Source organism: Manacus vitellinus, unplaced genomic scaffold (genome assembly GCF_001715985.3).
Source record: "Manacus vitellinus isolate BGI_N305 unplaced genomic scaffold, ASM171598v3 scaffold_51_pilon, whole genome shotgun sequence".
Classification (NCBI taxonomy): Eukaryota; Metazoa; Chordata; class Aves; order Passeriformes; family Pipridae; genus Manacus; species Manacus vitellinus.
In genome coordinates this window covers 3883758-3901313 of record NW_021940620.1, presented here as the reverse complement: position 1 = coordinate 3901313, position 17556 = coordinate 3883758, and the positions used below count along the sequence as shown (strand labels likewise).

Below are 17556 nucleotides of genomic sequence, written 5' to 3'. Positions count from 1 at the left end.
TTATTTTGTTGGAAAGGCTCTTTGCACATCATAAAAAGATCACCATAAAAAGATAACTGTGATTGTTTTTGCAGTACTATTCTCTTTTAGATGCCAGTCAGTAGATTTGTTCGTGGACTAGAAATAAGATTTTAGTGCTCTGTGCTCGTTACCTGCTGCTTGGCTTTACTCTGGCAGACTTGGCTCAAACCAGTGTGGCAGTGTCACCAGGACCATCACAGGAAACAGGTTCTTTCTGGTTCTGCCCTTAGTGAAATGGAAAAACCTGCTGCTTTTGGATGGTCAGTGAGGAGCACTGTTCCCTAGTCTGGATGAGCTCCTTTGGGTGTGGAGTGTGTCAGCGGCGTGACTGATGTGTGGAGTCTCCCTGGGAGGATGCCTGTCAAATCATTGTCATGCTGCCTCCCACCAAGTGATCATGGGGACACTGCCATAAGCTCAGGGGAGAGCTTTGTGTTGCTCTTCTGAGCCCGAAGTGAGGCATTGTTGTGAGACGAAGCAGTTGGTGGGAGAAGAAGGCAGCTTGCAGACAAGTGGGTGAATGATACTCTAATAATGGTAACACCGAAGGATTAAGAATTCTCCTCAGTTCACTGCTTGTGTTTTAGGGCTGAGGGAGGTGATGCTTTTGCACAAAGGTCTTCAGGTGGTGCCTTGCTGGGTGTGGTTACATTTGCCTTGTATGGCATCGCTTTTTGTACCCCGAGAGCCCCAGACTGACTCACCCTTGCTTAGCTGTGGTGCTATTCTGAAGAATGATTATTAAACAATAAAACAACACAACACTGATACCATGTCTGCTACTTCATTACCGTCATATTTAGTTGATTGAGAAGCCTTTTTACCTGGGATCTCTGAGTCAGCCTGGATGGATCCTCTGTTTGGCTTGAGAGAAAGGGCAGTTGGGTGCACTCTGTCAGCCCCAGGCTGCCTGAGCAAGGAATCACAAATGAACTCACCCTAAATTCCAGGGAACTTTTATGTACAAGAACCTAATTTGGCTTTAAATACTCTTGGCTTTAGTAAACTCCTCTGCAAACCACTCGTGCATCTTTATCATCTATTTATAATCAACACTTAAGCTCTCATTTCCTTACAAGGGGACAGTTGTGTTTTTGTCAGCGTTTCCAGAATCTGCACTGACTGTCAGGTTGGGAAATTCTGCATTTCCAAAAGCAACATATTGCCCGTGCTGGCCAGTGGATCTTATCTCTTTCAGGTGTTGTAAAGTGTTTTCTTACTGGGTGGCATTCCTGTTGCCGTGTGAATGACTGGCAATGTTTTGTGTTTAGTTTGTGTCAGGCCTCGTCTCTCCATGTGAGAAAATTCCCAGGAGTGTTTAACGGACGCGTGCGGACAAACCTCCTGCACGCCCCATAAACCCCTTTACTGTGGGCTACTATAAAGCAGCCATTACAGGGTGATGTTTAAACTTCTGAGATTGACACAGTCCCTCAATTGCACTTACTTATTTTTATAATGTGTAATTTAGCAACTGAACCGTGAAAAGTTATGGCATAGCAAGGTCTTCTTAAAAAACAGTGGCTCCAACTGTGCTTTCAGTTTGTGCTTCGTTGTAAATCCAGAGCAATTCCATTCTGTCAGTTAAAAGGAAGGGGGAAAATTGGATCGTTCCTGGGAGCTGCTCAGATGGTGCGGTGGACGTACGTCTGGAATGTACTGTCAGGTGTTGGCATGGCACATTTTCCACTCCTATAAGGAGCTTGTGCCCAGTTTCTCAGGAGCCAGACTTGGACAATACTGTTCCCTGCATGCAGAACACTTGGGCATTTTCCATTTTGCTCAAGTGTTTTTGCATGGATGAAGAAAGTTTGAATACCAGCTGCTTTTTCTGTGGGCACCACACATCTAGATAGCCATGAGATCATTCCCTGCCACTTACCACTTCCACTGAACTATCCCATGAGGCTATGTCAGAACACTTGTTTTCCTCAGAGCTCTTCCATGTAAATATACTGAATGGACCAGCAAAGTTTTGACCGTGACTGTCTTTGTTTTGCAAAGTTCTCTTGTAAACAAGGCACCATGGGGCCAAACAGCCCCCTCAGTGCAACTGAATGGGAGCAACAAAGGCTTAGGAAATGAAATGTCCATTCCTTTTCCTATTCATGTAAATGATAGTTTATCATACTGTTTATTAGCTTCACGTAGTCAGGATCTGTGATGGTTCTTAAGCCTTTTATTGCTTTTTTTTTCCTTTTAATGAGCTGCAATAAAACATTGCCTTACCTGAGTGCTGACTCAGTGCCGAGGCATTCTCCAAGCTTAGCGTTGTAATTGATATTAATTCATCATTAACTGTGGCAAAGGGTGCCACCACAGCTCAAAGCAGCCATGATTTATCTTTACCAGTTACTCTTTCTCTCTGCAAAATGTTCCTTTTTAAGACTCTGTGGGATTTCTGGAATGAACAATTTTAAGTAATCCATAAACATGGTTTTAATGATGATGCCTATAATATCTCTATGATTTCTATAATATCTCTGCTCAGTAGGTGAGGCAATGCAGTACAAAGGAACTGGTACAAATGTGAAGGTCAGGGACCAAAAAATGAAAAGATTCTCCCTGTCATCCTTTGGAGCAGCAGCAGGATCTAGAATCACAGAATCATATAGGTTGGAAAATATGGGCAAGTGCATAAGCAGATGGTTCCTGCATGAGCACTGGTTAAGTACCTACTGGTAGGTAGGAATGGGGAGTTTAACACCTCTGTTGTCAAGGTTTGACATTCATTTGGTGCTTGGATTACTTGGCATCTCATGTTTTGAATCATTTCTTTGGAGGCTTTTCTACCTGAATATGTGTAGAGAATTTCTGTGTGGTCTGATGATTTAATAAAGAAATCTGCAGTCAATGTAGTAATGCTGTTGCAAGTTTGTTAATGACTTTTGGACTTCCCAAAGCAGTGGTCAGAAATTAGTGGCCAGTTTTCTTTCAGTCCAGCCAAGGCTTATTTTTAAAAATAACATGTATTGCAGAATAACCTCAAAGAATCAGTTGGTCTAACATCTTATAGAAATGTCTTATAGTAAAGGAAAATGTCTCACAGTAAAGGAAAAGGTGGTATTTTAGCATGTTTAGCACAGCTCTGGGATTCATTTGGCTCCAGGGATACAGATGAGTCTGGTTGGGAGGATTTGTGGTTCTCTGCTCCAGCAGCATCTCCAGCTGTTTTATTTTCTGCTCTGTGTTGTTGTCTACAGCCACTAAAGGTGATGAATCCAAGGGGAAAACACACAATGTGTTCACTTACACCCTGTTTAGAGCTGTGAAGGAAAGAGAACTGGTAGAGAAAAGGCCAAGTGAGGACAGGTGGGATCCTCTGCTCTGCCTGCATCTTCCTCTGCTCCAACAACACTGAAATGAAATGTCTCCCTATTCCAAAACTGGGACACCCAGCTTGCAAAAATTCTTACTGAGCTCTTCTCAGCTCAGTGACAATTGTGTGTGTGTAGGCAGGACTGGCCTGGGCAGAGAGAGCACAGCCTGACAGACAATTAAAATTTTTTTCCACATCTGTTTTTTTTTTCTGGGTACAAACAGTTGATATGACCTTCATCAGCTGCCATGAGGGAAAAGGTGTAAGGGGAAGTATATTTTTAAGTTGAAATGAACAATTTTTTGTGTGCTTTTTTAGATTTAGTGCAGAAGATGATGTTTGGCCACGTCCTTGGGTACTATAATCTGGTGTCATTCTACTGAGGTGAATGCTGACAGACTGTGTCAATTTGGGTATGACCTGAGATTGTAACGTCCTGACAGTATAAACTGGCAGCTTTTGATTTTCACTCTCTTGTACTGACAAGGAATCGGATCTTTATTTATCTATCTATCCAGTTCCAATGAAAATCAATAGTTTCATTGTCACCTAGTAGTAATTTACACTTCTGCCACAGGTTTTCTTCCTTAAGGTTGAGACGGTTTAAATACAGAATAATTTTCAGAAGTCCCCATTTGTATGTGCCAACCCACCTGTGGATGTGACAGAGCTGGATGTGGATGTGTCTGGTGCCCTGTGAGTTTTCCAGAAACAGATTCTGTCTTTTATGTGCACACATGTGTAGCATTAAACTGGTTTTGCTCGTGGAGGCTGTGAGATTTGCACACTGGTGCACAGATGACACATTAGTGATGGGAATTTGCTTAATCTTTAGAGGAAAAAATTGTGTTCTAAAAGTTTTGCCTTGCCTTGGTACACAGTGCAAAAGGAACATGTTGAGGAATGCTCTCTTCTGTTTGCCTTCAACAACAGTGGGAATTATTTGGTTAAATACAAAAAAATGGAAATTTCCTTTTTCTTTTTCCTCCCTCCCAAGTGTGTTTAGGCAACTGAGGCACTTGGAGAGATGGGCCTGTTTTGCAAGGCAAAACCAAAACATTCCAGTGCAGCTAATATTGCAGCTCCTCTGGTGTCTTAAGTTCAGGCCACAGCAGGAGGTGCAGATATCTGAGGGGAATGCAGTAACTTTTTGGATCTTTTCTTTGGAAGAAATAATAAGATGAGTCACAATTAACCCGTTCAGCTCAGTTAGTAAAGCTCTGGGAGGTGAGAGAAGAGATGGGAGTCTTTTAAACAACTTGGGTTAGTCTGACTCTTCACATTGACTGGGCAGTGCTGTCCCCTTCAGTGCCTCTCTGGGGAAAGTATCAGAATGTTGGCATAAAACATTTTGCTCCTGTTACATGATCAATGTGGAAGGAGTGTTTTTTAAGTAATTTATAATTTGTTACAGACTTGCAATGGAAAGCAGTCCATAGCAGAGGCAACCAGGGCTATAAAGTGCTGTTGTTTAGAAGTGAGGACTATTCCAACCCAGGTGATACCTCCAGGGGGTTTCTCCCTCGAGGACTGGTGAGTGGATTAGCAGTCAAACCTCTGAAGAACAGGGTGAAAGCCAATGTGTCCATGGTAGTAGGGACACAGCCAGAATAAAGAAGGAAGACTAGCACACCCAAACCTTTCTTTAAGGATTTTGGTTGAGTTTTCTCTAACGATCTTTTCTGGTTTCATTTATTGTAAATTTTAATGGGATGCTCTAATCCATTTCTGTCTTCTTAAAAGGGAGCTAAACCACATGCACAAGATGTTAGATGAGTTTATTTTCACATGTGGATTTAATAGCCTGCCAAGATGTAACTGTGTTTTTAGTGCCCAAAGTCATCTCCAGGAAAATAGTTCCCTGGGGTGAGGTCAGTGTCTGCTTACAGCCAAATTTCAGTGGAATGAGTTGAAGGGGTTTGTCAGTGGTTAGCCTGGTTATGAGGCAGGGTAGTTAATAAGATGCTGAACAAATCAGGGTGATGTGGAAATTAATTGCATCTTCTATAGAGAACAGAGTGGAAGTGCCCCTAAGACCATCCAGGGTTTAAAACTCTGAGGAGCTGGAAGGAGCTGTTCTCTTTGTAGTACTGTTTGTTGTTCTTCCCAAATATTTATTTGACCCTAGTTGTAATGAAATTTGTGCTGAACATGTGCAGAGCCCCCTGTACTTGGTTTCACATGCAACCTGAGATCCTCTTCACTGAAGCAGTACAGTGGCAAATCCTGGGCCACAACAGCCCCCTTTGGAAAGGGAGATAATCCAAAAAAGACTCCCCCATTGATATGGCACTTGCTAAGTTAAAGCACAGGAAATTGTGAATTTTGGCTCCGTCCTGTTGGACCATTTACACTATCTCCTTATCAATGTCCCTGGCCTGGTCCTGGGAGATTGGATAGTGTCTGGATACAAGAGGTACAATTTAGTGCTCCCAACTGCTTGAAAGGGAGTGGACAGTGATTAGTGACCTCTCTGGTGATGGGTGAGATAAAGCTCTGCAGTGGGGGTGTCCTCTGCCCTGTCCAGAGCTCCCCATGCACACCCTGGAGCTGGAGCTGGGGGGAGGCTCGGACCTGGTCACTCCCAAAACTTGGGCTGTCTCAAATCTAGATTCAAGTCTCGTGGCCTGTAGTAGATCAGGGATAAAAGAAATCAATGTGCTGCAGTCAAAATCATATAGATGTTTCACAGGGAATTTAAATAGCAGGCTGTTCATTCAAACAGAGGCTGAGGCTGCTCCCTGAGATGGCAGCCCTGGCACCCTGACGGGAAAGCCTGTGGAACAGGGAAGAACCAGGAGAATAAAGCAGTCCGAGCTGGGAAGCACAACTGTGTTTGCCCTGGGATAAGTCTTATTAACTTAAGCACATCAAAGCACAAATGTAGCTGCCTCACTCCTGGACCCGAGCTGGCTCGAGCAGAGCCATCCTGAGAATTTCTTCCCAGTGCTCCTGTCCAGGACCGGCTGCTGCTGGTGCTCCTGTGCCAGCAGAGATGCCCCCGGGAGCCACATTTGCAGCCTGTCCCTGACTGGAATTACCTGCTCTCCAGGCACCTGTGGTGCAGCTGCAGTGCTGGGAATGCTTGGCACCTCGGGAGGAATTCGGGACTCAGTTAATTTAATTATTCTCTTGCTCATTGCCTGCAAAATCCACTTAGTGATAGGGAGGAGGTGCCTTGTCCCTATCACAGCTGATGGCAGCAGGCCAGCAGAAGGCTCTGCCTGCCAGGAGTGGGAATGAAGAGCTGGGTCAGAGTAGGTTTGGCTTCAAGGCACTGGGCAAAAGGGAGAGAAATAGAAATGACTGTGTTTAAAACTGCCATCTCTTGATGGCTGCCAAGTCTTGATGGATGATCCCCCTAGAAATGTCAGGCCATAGTTTTGGTGAGTTAGAAAAGTCTGTAGAATTGAGAAGAAATGTGAGGAGAGTTGTTCTCACCCTTGCCTGTGTCCAGCTGAACTGTCAGGCTTGATCTAAGTAGTGAGAGTCCCACTGGCACCACAACCCAACGTTTCAGACCACATTCCTGGTCACAGCACAGCTGGGCAGTGGCAGCCAGGACACGTGGTGGGACCTGGAGAGCAGAGCAGAAAGGCTCACAGCCAGCAAGCTCAGCCTGTGCATGGCCCAGGTTTGAGCCCTGGGGGTGGGGGGTAACTCTTGTGCCTCTCCCCACTGTTTTACAGTCTTTCCACTGAGCTCATCATTATCATCTTTTATGGCATCCCATGCACTGCTGAAAGCGTCAGAGGAGGAAATGAAGGGCCCTATACTGTCCAGGCTCTGTGCTCCCATGTCCCCTGACGAGCTATTCTCTCCTGGCCGTGCCCACAAGGGGCTTCAGTTGATGCTGTGTGGGACACTGAAGAAAGAATAGAGGGAGAAAGAAAAAAAAGCTGAAATACTACTTGAGATCCCCCTCTCTATTTCCCATCATGTCCTTCTGAATGTAAACCTCCCACACACCCCTTCTGTGATAGATTTACTTACTCTCTTTCGTTTTCTGGCTCTGCCTCACTGTGTGCCTCACAATTGTGACTCTTCTTTGCATCCTAACTATATTTGGTGAGCATTTCTTAGCTGTGGCAATCCATCTCTGCTCCTTACTGCACTTGGAGTTACCACCAGCTCCCTCTCCTTTCCTCTCTGCATTTTGGACCCTCTGGGAGGGATGAGTCTGGGCCCAAGACTTGGTGTAAGCTTTAAACAGGGTGTTTTCTAATCTCCAGGAGTATTTGGGCCAAGTCTGCTTTGGCTGGGAGAGCTCTTGTGTGAAACTGTCCCAGCAGTCACCTCTACACCTAAATAATAGTTTAGTTGGGGAGCACCTCACCTTTCTTGATTATAAAATACGTGTCACAATGTGTGCTTGGAAAAGGGAGAGCAGGATGGGAGAGGAAAAGAGGAGGAAGGAATTAATTTTGAAAGCACATTGCAAGTTACATTTATTTGATTTTTGTCTGCTCCATCAATCTTCTGTTATATGGCTCAATTCCTTAGGACTTGTTTGAAAAGGGGGAATTTACTGCACTGTAAGCCAGGGCAGTGATTTGCCAAGCGGGGGGCATGGAGTGTATCCTAGGAGAGAGCAAGGAACCAGAAAAAGAAGTAGGGGAGCTTGTGAATCCCTCTGCAGAGGGGTAAATATGCTGTACATTACCCACTCCCTCCCAGCCACCCCTGGGGGCACTTTTGGAGGGGACCAACCAACCTTATCCCCATGTCTTGTACCTCATGTGGCCGTACCAGAAGTATGGACCAGCAAGTGGGCAATAATTTCATACCCTGGCTCTCTGCACACCTCTTTCTCCTTGGAGAAACAGTTGGATAAGAACCTTTCCCAGTAGACCTGAGCTTGTTGATCAGAACTGCTGTGTGGAAGTGCAGTGTGAGTTCATCCCGTGTGTGCAGCGCTCCGGGGTGAGCGTGGACTCTTCCTCTCCAGGGAAAGCAGATGCCACACATCCCAGCAGACAGTTATTGTAGGTGTTCTCCCCAACTGAGAAATGTTTGGGAAACACTTGTAACTCTTTTTCTCAGGTGTTGCAAAGAGGATTTGTTTTGTAAATAGAGAAGCTGTTAATTGCCTTGACTTTATTAAGAGGGAGCCGAAAAGGTGTTAACAAGTTTCTGTTGCTCTGTGCTGGCGATGAGCCACCACCGGTCGCTCTGTAGGGGGAAGGTGGCAAAGTTGCTTTGAAAGTACCTTTGCTCTCTAAAGAAAAAAAAAATAGGCACCACTTTAGCTAAAGACTTGGGGGAACACCTGAATTTTGTAGGAGGGATTTAACTTGAGTTACTGCACAGTTCAGTTCCAGGGGATTCACTTTCTGTCGAGCAATGTGGACTGGAGTGTCCCCACAGCAGCACAGCTGGGAAAGTCTGAGCTGGAAAGGCTTTCAAGGTTGTTTCTCCCTCTGCTTCTCTCTAGGCACAGGTAAAAGGAATCTCCTGCACTCACTGTGAGTAGCCCAGGCGTTTAGCAGCTTTGAAATTCAGGCTAGTGGGGTTTAGGGATCTAACTTGAAGCACCTCACTTAAAAATATGTTGTTTAAGACTGGAGTTGAGCTTTCCAAGCCACTGAAGTCACTAACTGGTGACAAAAGTCTTTGCTATACACTCCAGCAAGCCAGGCACCCAAATCCCTCCATCTTTCCCTGAAAATCCCTGTCAATAATCCCACAGAAGGCATCACACAGATGCTTTTTCATCCCCCTCTCTGGGACTGGCACTAGCAGCAGCTAACCAGGGGCTGCTTAAGGCCCTTTAACTTTGTCATGCTAAGGGTTGGTTTTGCAAGTCGAAAAGGACCTGTGACTTGTTTTTTAAGACTTTTAGGGAATTGCTGGCACTCACTGGTTTCACTGCACCAGATGCAGCGTGACCGGGAATCTACGCTGCATATGAAAAGGTCACTTACCCTGTTCAAGAGAGGAGATTCTAACACTTGTCAGCTTGAGTGATGGAGGCTCTGCATGGAGAGCCATAATATTCATGTCAGAGAATTGCCAAGCCCATACGGAAGTGCTGAAGATGGATGGCCTGGGGATGTACTCCTGACACTTTAATATGGGGGGAGGATACAGCACAAACATCTCATACAGAATTATAATCCATGAAAGGGCACTGGCAGCATAAATTAAAGGTAATCCAGCAGGGAGGGAGTTTAACAGCTGAAGGGAAGCAGGCTGGGGGAAAGCAGGGATGCTGGTGGGATATGATGGGGCTCCAGGGGAGGGAGCAGCCCCCAGCTGGGGTGGGAGTGCTGGGCTGAAATCTATTCACCTCCAAACTGCTTTACAAAGATGATCTCCAGAACCTGCACTTTGTGAATTAAATAAATTTGATTCTGTGTTTGCAGGTGGTTGTCATGCAGTGACAGGGCCTGTTGAGGAGAGGGGGACTGGGGCAAGTACCTCAACCTCTGGGCAGAAATCCCTGTCCCTGCCAGCCTGGTGGGAGAGGCTGTGGAGGCACCCGGGGGTGGTGATGGTGTGAATTCCCTGTCAGAGCCATCCTTGCTCTCTCTTCTAGGAGAGGGAGCAAAAGTAAGAGCACAGATCCAGTTTCTGAGCTGGGTGACATCCCCAGCCTGTACCAGTGGCACGGTGGGTCTGCCCAGACTAACACAGCACCAGCCCAGCTCCGTGTGCTGGGGCTGCCCCAAGGATGTGTCCCTCCCTGTCAACAGCAGGCTGGGCACACCTGAGCCCACCTCCCTCCACGCAGAGATGGAGGTGACCCCAGCCAAGGCCCCGTGTGGAGTTGTGCCCATGCTCCTGCCTGAAGGGGAATTAGGCTGTGAGGGCATTTCCACATGCTGCAAAGGAAAAACAAAAAGAAAACTGGTGGTTGCTGTTCCTGGTGAGGGTGCTGGGATGGGCTGCTCTGTCCATGGCAGTGGCTGTTCAGACATGCAAGTGCTGCTCCAGGTCTGTCCAAGCAGCTCCACAGCCCTGCCTGAAGTGCCCCTTTGGGGTGTCCCTGCTCCAGGGCACACCCAATACCCCAGCACTGTGTGGAGTCTGGTCTCAGAGGGGAGAAGCAGTGCTGGCAGCTCCTGGGGGACAGGCAACAGGAGTCTGGTTGGAGTTCATACAGCACCCGACCCAGATTAAGATTTCTACCTTTTCATTGTGATTAGAATTGTCACATTACTGTTATGTTACTATGGGGCAGCAGTCAGGTTCTCCCTCAAGGTTTTATAGAGCCAACCCCTCCCTTCCTCCAGGTGTGCAGTGAGTTGCAGGTGGTTGGGATCAGTGTCCCAAATTAGAATTGACTTTGGGTGCTCATGAGCAAACACGGGCAGGTTTGAAGACATCACCAGTCCCTGCAAATGCTCCTTGGCTGCAGTTGGAGAAGGAGCCTTTACAAGGCAGCCGGTGACAGGTCTCTGCTCTGCTGTGTGTGCTCGTGTTTGTTTGGAGAACTGCTCTGCAGGAGTTTGCTGCCCAGGTAAAATCCCAGCTGCAGTGATGAGCTCAGCCTGATGGATGGGGTCCCGTGGCAGCCTCAGGGTTTGTTACCCTGTGCCCCCCGTGCCCATGGCAGTTCTGTGTGGTTATTACAGAAACCACAGCAGTGGGCAGGGGTGTCGGGGTTCCCTGACAGTGCCATGATGGATTAAGATGATCCTGAATTTCCATTGTTTTGTACTGAATGTAGTGAGAATTGATGACTCTTGTATCCAAGCAACAAGGGGGAGGATGAGGGAGCTTCAGCTTCTCCAGCACTGTAATATCTCTGGCAAGGTGCCACTCTAAGCCAAAGAGTTGATTTTTGTATTTGTTTGGTCTCAGTGTTGTCTCTGCAAGGTATAAAAAGAGAATGGAAATTGTTGTCATGGGATGGTATGTAACTTTCTCTTGGGTTTGCTTCAATTTGCGTTTGGTCTCTGGCTTTTGTGTAGGATATACTCCTCGTTGCCTTAGAGAGCCCGGGTGCCAGAAATTTAAATGGATTTTAAAAAGCAATTAGACAAATTCAAAGAACAGTTTGTATCCAGCATTTGAATGCAACATGGTGGATAGGAATGCTGGCTTGGCAAGGCCCTGGCTGTGGGTCAGTGGGAATGGGAGGGCTCACTGGGAAAAGGATTGGTCTTGGTAGTGGTATCTCTACTCCTCTCTGCAGCCCTGTTTCCCTGGGATGGAGCCTGTGTGGGACAGAGGTCTGGTCTGGTGCTGTGAGCACCTGCAAACCTGGTGAGATGACACACAGCATGCCCTGACCATTCCTGCTCCTGGGAGCCCTTATCTCCTGGGATTTACCTGTGTGGTTTATTGACCCAACAGTCTGTATACAGCAAGAAGGTTTTCATGTGGACTTGGGAGTTATCCTGGTGAAAGAGTTTCCTTCCTCTGAGTGCACACCAGCAGCAACCATCCTGTGCTCTGTGTAACCTCATTTTGTGGGATTTTGGTGGCATCCTGTGCCTACAGCTCCTGGGGCTGTGGAGCACAGAACAAGCAAATACAATGGGTATTACAAAAGGAGAGTCTGGGGTTTTTTTTGTGCAAAGTCAGTCAATGCTCAAGATGCAGGAAAGGGGTATTTTATTTGTCTTTATCATTTCCAGCTCAGCCTAAATTTTGTTGGGTTGCAACTGCTGTTGTGGCAACACTGCAAAAACCTTGGGTTTGTTGCTTTGGTGGGGTGGCCTGTTAGTTATGGAAATTTTAGAAGCAGCTACTCTGAAGGCAGCAAAAAAGCCCCCCTAGCCAATGGCATTGCCCTTCCAGCTTTAGTAAGACCCTCTTTGCATAAAATAAATGCATGGAAGTCAGCTGTGCTTCCCAAATGTGCATTTTGCACCTTGAGCTCCGTGATCTGGCTCTCATGCATGTCCAGGCTGTGTTTCCACAAGGAGCCATAGGGAGACCTGGATAAAATAGCATCAAAGCATTTGTGGTGTGGGCGCAATGTGCTGGCAGAGCTGCAGGGTGGTTTTTTCACTTGTCTCTCCTCCTCCTCCCCCTGTCTGGAGACCAAACCTGGTGGAGCATCCTCAGCCCTGCATCCTGGGTGTGGGTGGTGGCACAGCTCTGGCTCCCTCAGGAGAGGGACCTACCCTGGGACAGCAGCAGCCAGTGCTGTCCCCTCCTGCCCTCCCTGCCCTTTTCCAGGGCTATTGGCACCCGGAGCAGCAGGGAACCAGCAGACACATTCACAACTGTCCCCAAGTTTTCTCTCCTGCCCCAGTTCAAAGGGTTCCTCTCGTGCCTCCAAGAAATTTGCAGTGAGTGCCGATGTTGATGCTTTCCACATCAAAGCCAGGCAGCCTCGCATTGTCTGGGGGATGTCGGGTTGAGGCAAATTAAAGAGGCTTTGGGAGCTTCAAAATCAGCTTTAGCCGGGCCGGGCCTGCATACTCAGCACTTGGGAAGGGTGAGATTGTGGTGATAGGTACTAAAGCCAACCCTCCAGGGACTGGAGGCTGGAGCCAACTTGTCCAGATTTAGGAGGGCAACCTTCTCCCTGGGTTTGGTGGCTTTTGGATTAATGATGAGAAATTCATGGAAGTACTGGGTTTCACACAGAAAGGGACAATTTTGCACCCAAAGTCATACTGCTCAGAAGCCAGAAAGGAAAAAGCCAGTTCTTTTCATTGTGGTGTTTATTGCAAAATACAGTCCAAAATCTAACTCTTAAGGGATACCTTCAAAATATATAGTGAAAACAGATTGTGCTAAGTAATAATACAACTTATTAATAAACAACATCCAGGCATAAAGAATTCAGAATTCTTAGCTGCTAATTAAAAAAAAAAAAAGTATAGGAACTGTAAACTGCTTAATGTCATCCAGTACAAATACACGAAGCTACTCTCTATTGGGGGTAGGGCTTCTTGTGCCAAAATACAAAATTCAAACAGGAGGAGGGGGGAAAAAAGAAGGAGGGGGGAGGGAAATCTGTAAACACTGGCTGTAAACTTATCAAAACCCTCAAAAGGCTGCAGTTGTGGCAACGCACACCACGGCACTGCCAAACCTCCTCTCACGTCAGAAAGTGCATAAGTTTTCCTCTAGAAATGCTGCTGAGCAGCCTCTGTGCGTGAAGGGCCGGGACTCGGGGCTGTCCCAGCTTTGGGACCTGGGGTTGCTGGGATGGGATCACCCAGCTGGACACACTTTTGGCCCCAGCTCCCATTCCCAACTCTCTGGCTGCAGGGCTGGTGCCCCACCGCTGGCACTGGCAGACCTGCTGGCGGGGGCACAAGGGGTTGGGCCCACCTAAAACGTGAAACTCTTCTCTCTGTCTCACAGATAAAGTGACTCCCAACAAGAAAGAAGCTACTGGTAAATACTGAGGAAAAAACATGGAAGCAGGAAGGACCGTGGCCCCTCAGCGCCTGCACCTCGTGCTTCCCGGTCTCACTGCATCCATCCACAGGAGACCCCATCCCCTGGCACGGTGCCCGCTGAGCCCTGCAGAGCCCAGGACGCTCCTTCCCCAGCGTGAGGGCCCCAAAGCGTCCCCCTGGGGTGCCGTGGCCGCCCCTTATCTCTTGTGGCCTCTGTTCCTCTGCCTGATGTGGTTGGGGGCGGCGGCGCTGTCGCGGCGGGTGCAGAAGTGCTTGGCCACCAGCGTCCGGCACTGCTCGCAGCGCACGGTGCAGCACCAGTGGAACTTGCAGTTGCAGCTGGACACCACCTCCGTCCTCCGCTCCTCCACCCGGAGCCCGCACTCGGTGCAGAGCCGCCGGCAGCTCCTCTTCTCCCACTGGGAGAGGTTCTTGCCGGTCTGCAGGCACTCGCGGCCCTCGGTGCCGTGGTGGCCCAGGCTGGCGTTCCTCGTGCAGTAGTCGGGGGAGTCCTCCAGGAAGACGAGCTCCGTGGCGTGGACGTGGTGGAAGGTCTGTGCCGTGGCGCCGCGGCTGTCGGCGCTGTTGCCGGCCCTCACCCGCCGCTTGTCCATCTCCAGCTTGTGGGCTTGGTCGTATTTTATCTTCAGGTAGTTCCCGATCTCGCGGAACTCGGCGAGCTGGAGCCAGCAGGTCTGGATGCTGCAGCTGCCCGACACCCCGTGGCACTTGCAGGCTCGTTTCATCGTGTCTTTCACCGCCTCGGTGGGAGAGGTGGAGAAGTTAGGAGCAGCAGAGCATCATTGTTTAAACCTCAAAATCAGGCGCTTATAATTTGGGGGCAACGGGTCAAAAGTGGCTCATGCTCGGCATGACTTCATGTCCTTCCAAGACATGAGCTGATGTTCTTATTTCAGCTTCTGCAAAGCATCTGTGCCAGAGATAACAAGTGGGCACAAGCTATTGTCCCCAGCCCTTGTGGGAGAATCCAGGCGAGGAAAAACCCGGCTCATCAAAGCATCAACCCAGCATCCCTCTCAGAGGTTTCATTCAAAATGTGTGAAACTGCTTTGGAATAATCGTACCCAACCTCTCTGCATCTCCTCCAGGCCAAGCACTTCACAGATATTATCTGCCTATCTCCCTCTGGTATTTATAAGGTCCCAATCACTGGTATCTATGTGAGATTAAGCCTGGACACACCCTATGAGATAGGTATGTTAAGTGTTGCTGTCCTTGTTTTTGCAGACAAGAAGGTTTGGCAAGATGCTGAGAGCTTCCACAGCCCAGGCAGGAACGGGGCAGTCTGGCAGACAGCTTGTGTGGGGGGCCAGCTCACACCTGGCTTCCCGGCCAAAGAGCTTGGAAATGCATATTGGAAGAAAGTAAGGAAGGTGGGTCTGGCTTTGTTTTGCAGACCAGACAAGCCTAGGTGAGTACAAACCCCATGCATTTCTGACTAAGTGGTGTGTGCCAGCAGTTAACTGCATTGCACTGCTGCAGGAGGAGCTGGAAGTGGGAACAACTCTGATGGTGGTTCCCTGTGTTCAGGCTTAAGGCCACGTTCTGGCTGTGTTTTTTTTCCCCCATCCAAACACTACAGGGCCTAGATTGTCACAGGGGACTGGAAACAGGAACCTGAGCAGCCTACCACTCACTCAGATTTTGTTTTCATTATAGACATTATTATTATTTAGCAGTATTATTATGAGTCTGACTTACAAGTCTCCCGACTTCATTGTTGTGCAGGTTGATCAGCGCACGAGTGTCGTGTCCTGTTTCCAAGGCATCCACAAAGAGCTTGGAAACCTTCTCCCCAAACTCCACGTTGTCGCTGCATCCTCCCCAGACCCAGCCTCGGCCACCTGCAAGGCAGACACAGTCTGAGCACAGAACTGCCAAATTCTGCCCTGAAACCCGTGTGGGGATGGAGAGAGGGTGTCAGTCCATCTGGGATGGCAGCTCACCCACACGGCCGTTCCTGGAGTCGTCACAGCCGCAGCTCTCGAAGTCCCCCAGGCTGCAGTTCCTGGTGAGGGTGTACATGACACCAGCAGAGCTGATGGCGTGTACAAAGGATGTTTCCCGGGTCGCTGGGGGAGAGGGGGAAAAAAGCTGTCACATGCAAGCACAGACATCAGCCCCGGATTGTCAGGGATGAAGATCTCCTGTGCTGCAAAGGGGCAAGGAGAAAATACCCCCCTCCAAGTTTGTGCAAAAGGTAAAGTGCTACAGAAATTAAATGCTCATGACTGGATCTTTTCAGGCTTCAGCATTGCAGGTTACAACAGTTTCACAGACTATTATGCAGGTGTCCATGCAGAGGATGGAACCTCTTGGCAAGGGTAGGATCTTAAGGCAGTGCTCTGGCCAAGGTGAGTTGGCCCTTCACCTGGCTCTCGGTTCATCTCTGTCCTTCCCTGCCTGGAGGTATGTTGTGCTTTGATCTTGCCTCCTGGGGAAAATCATCATGGATCCTTGGAATCTGTGCTAAGAGCTGTCTGCTCCCACACTCCTGATCTAGTTCATTTTGGCTTTCTGAACAGATCCAAATACAGATGTTGCTCTGGGGAAGAGGAGATTCCTACCCGTTGAAGTAGATAATATTTAAAAATATCTACAACTTTCTTATGAAAACAGTTTCTTAGTGCACATCTCTGGCTTCTCCCTTCGTCTCTCCTGTGCTTCTCCCCACTGGAAGCTTGGGTGTCTGTGACACTGCACTCCCTGGGATGCTGTACTCCTCAAAGTGACAGAAGCAAACCCGTGGAGCAGCATTGCAGGGAGGACTGAGCTCTAGCCTAGCATGGATAGGGATCCAGAGAGAGCCTGGGGTCCCTAGGAAAATTTTAGTGCTAATTATGACACCAGCTAATACAGACAGAGGAAAAACAACTGTGATTTTTGGGACGGCAAAGCCCTCCTCCATCAGTCAATTTAACTGGCAGCACCAGCTCTCTCCAGAGCACACCCCAGCTGGGGCAGGGGTGCTGTGGGGCAGGTGGAGGTGCACTCACCGCTGCGGAGCCGGTTGTGTGTGGAGAGCTGCAGGGCGCTCTCGGGGCAGTTCCAGCGCTCCCACCCGAACTGGAACTTGCACTCCTCCATCCCACTGTGTGCCCCGGCTGCCACACTGCTGGAGTACGTCAGGTAAGCCTGGCACGGGAAACAGCAGGGTTAAAATCCATCACGTTTTACCATTTATCAGTGAAAACAGACATAAACAGGTTGCGGGTCCTTTCCCTCTTATACTTGTCAGGACTTGGAGCCGATGTGCCCTGGGAAGCCTGGTTCCTTGGAAAAGCACTATTTCCCATTTGCAAAACAAAATCAGCCCACTTAAATTCCTGACAGTCCATGTGTTAATTACCTTAGGTCCTGTCATCAGGAAGTTATTCACAGACCTGAAACAAAGAAAAGAAGATGAATCACACAGCTTACCACAGGCTGAGGAGCATCCCTAGAAAATGCCCTTTCCACTGAGTTGGACCCTACCATGCTGCTGTGTGGAGAATGGCACTGTAGAACCCTGTGAGGGAGAGGATGAGGAAGGTGCTTCTCTTCATGGCTGCCACAAGGAGCAGGGTTGGATCCCTTTGGCTGATCCGTAGCTCTCCGCACCACAGGTCTCCGAGCAAGCAGGGCCGCCTCCCTCCGCTCCTTCCCAAGGTGAGCTATGGGGATGGAGGAAAGCTGCAGGAACCTCCAACCCTGATATTTATAAGGTGAAGTTGTGAATAGTCAAAACCCCCCATTCATTTGCTACCCAATGACTTAATGTGGTGAAAAAGCTCCCGCTCCAATGGGTGACAAGGAACCGCCTAAGGTCGCACTTCAAAAGGCGGCGCGGTGTCCCTGGGAGCGGGATGGTCTGAAGGAGAGCAAACTTCCCTAACAATGGGACAC

General features: G+C 48.4%; 1 protein-coding gene across 1 annotated transcript; it reads right to left on the bottom strand.

Moving 5' to 3' along the window:
• Positions 1-13812: 13812 nt before the first annotated feature.
• Positions 13813-17216, bottom strand: WNT8A (Wnt family member 8A). The gene is made up of 6 exons (XM_008921046.2): positions 17146-17216; positions 17021-17054; positions 16668-16806; positions 15618-15743; positions 15373-15515; positions 13813-14411 (listed from the first exon to the last, which is right to left on the bottom strand). The coding sequence occupies exons 1-6, from the start codon at positions 17214-17216 to the stop codon at positions 13848-13850; spliced, it is 1077 nt and encodes a 358-aa protein (XP_008919294.2). The 3' UTR covers positions 13813-13847.
• Positions 17217-17556: the final 340 nt, after the last annotated feature.

What these genes read in the sequence shown, in the direction of transcription:
- WNT8A (XM_008921046.2), bottom strand. Translation starts at nt 17,216, where the DNA reads ATGAAGAGAAGCACCTTCCTCATCCTCTCCCTCACAGGGTTCTACAGT. An exon ending in TCCTGATGACAGGACCTAAG is followed by an intron (nt 16,807 to 17,020) that starts GTAATTAACACA and finishes TTCCCGTGCCAG; the next exon opens with GCTTACCTGACGTACTCCAG. An exon ending in ACACAACCGGCTCCGCAGCG is followed by an intron (nt 15,744 to 16,667) that starts GTGAGTGCACCT and finishes CCTCTCCCCCAG; the next exon opens with CGACCCGGGAAACATCCTTT.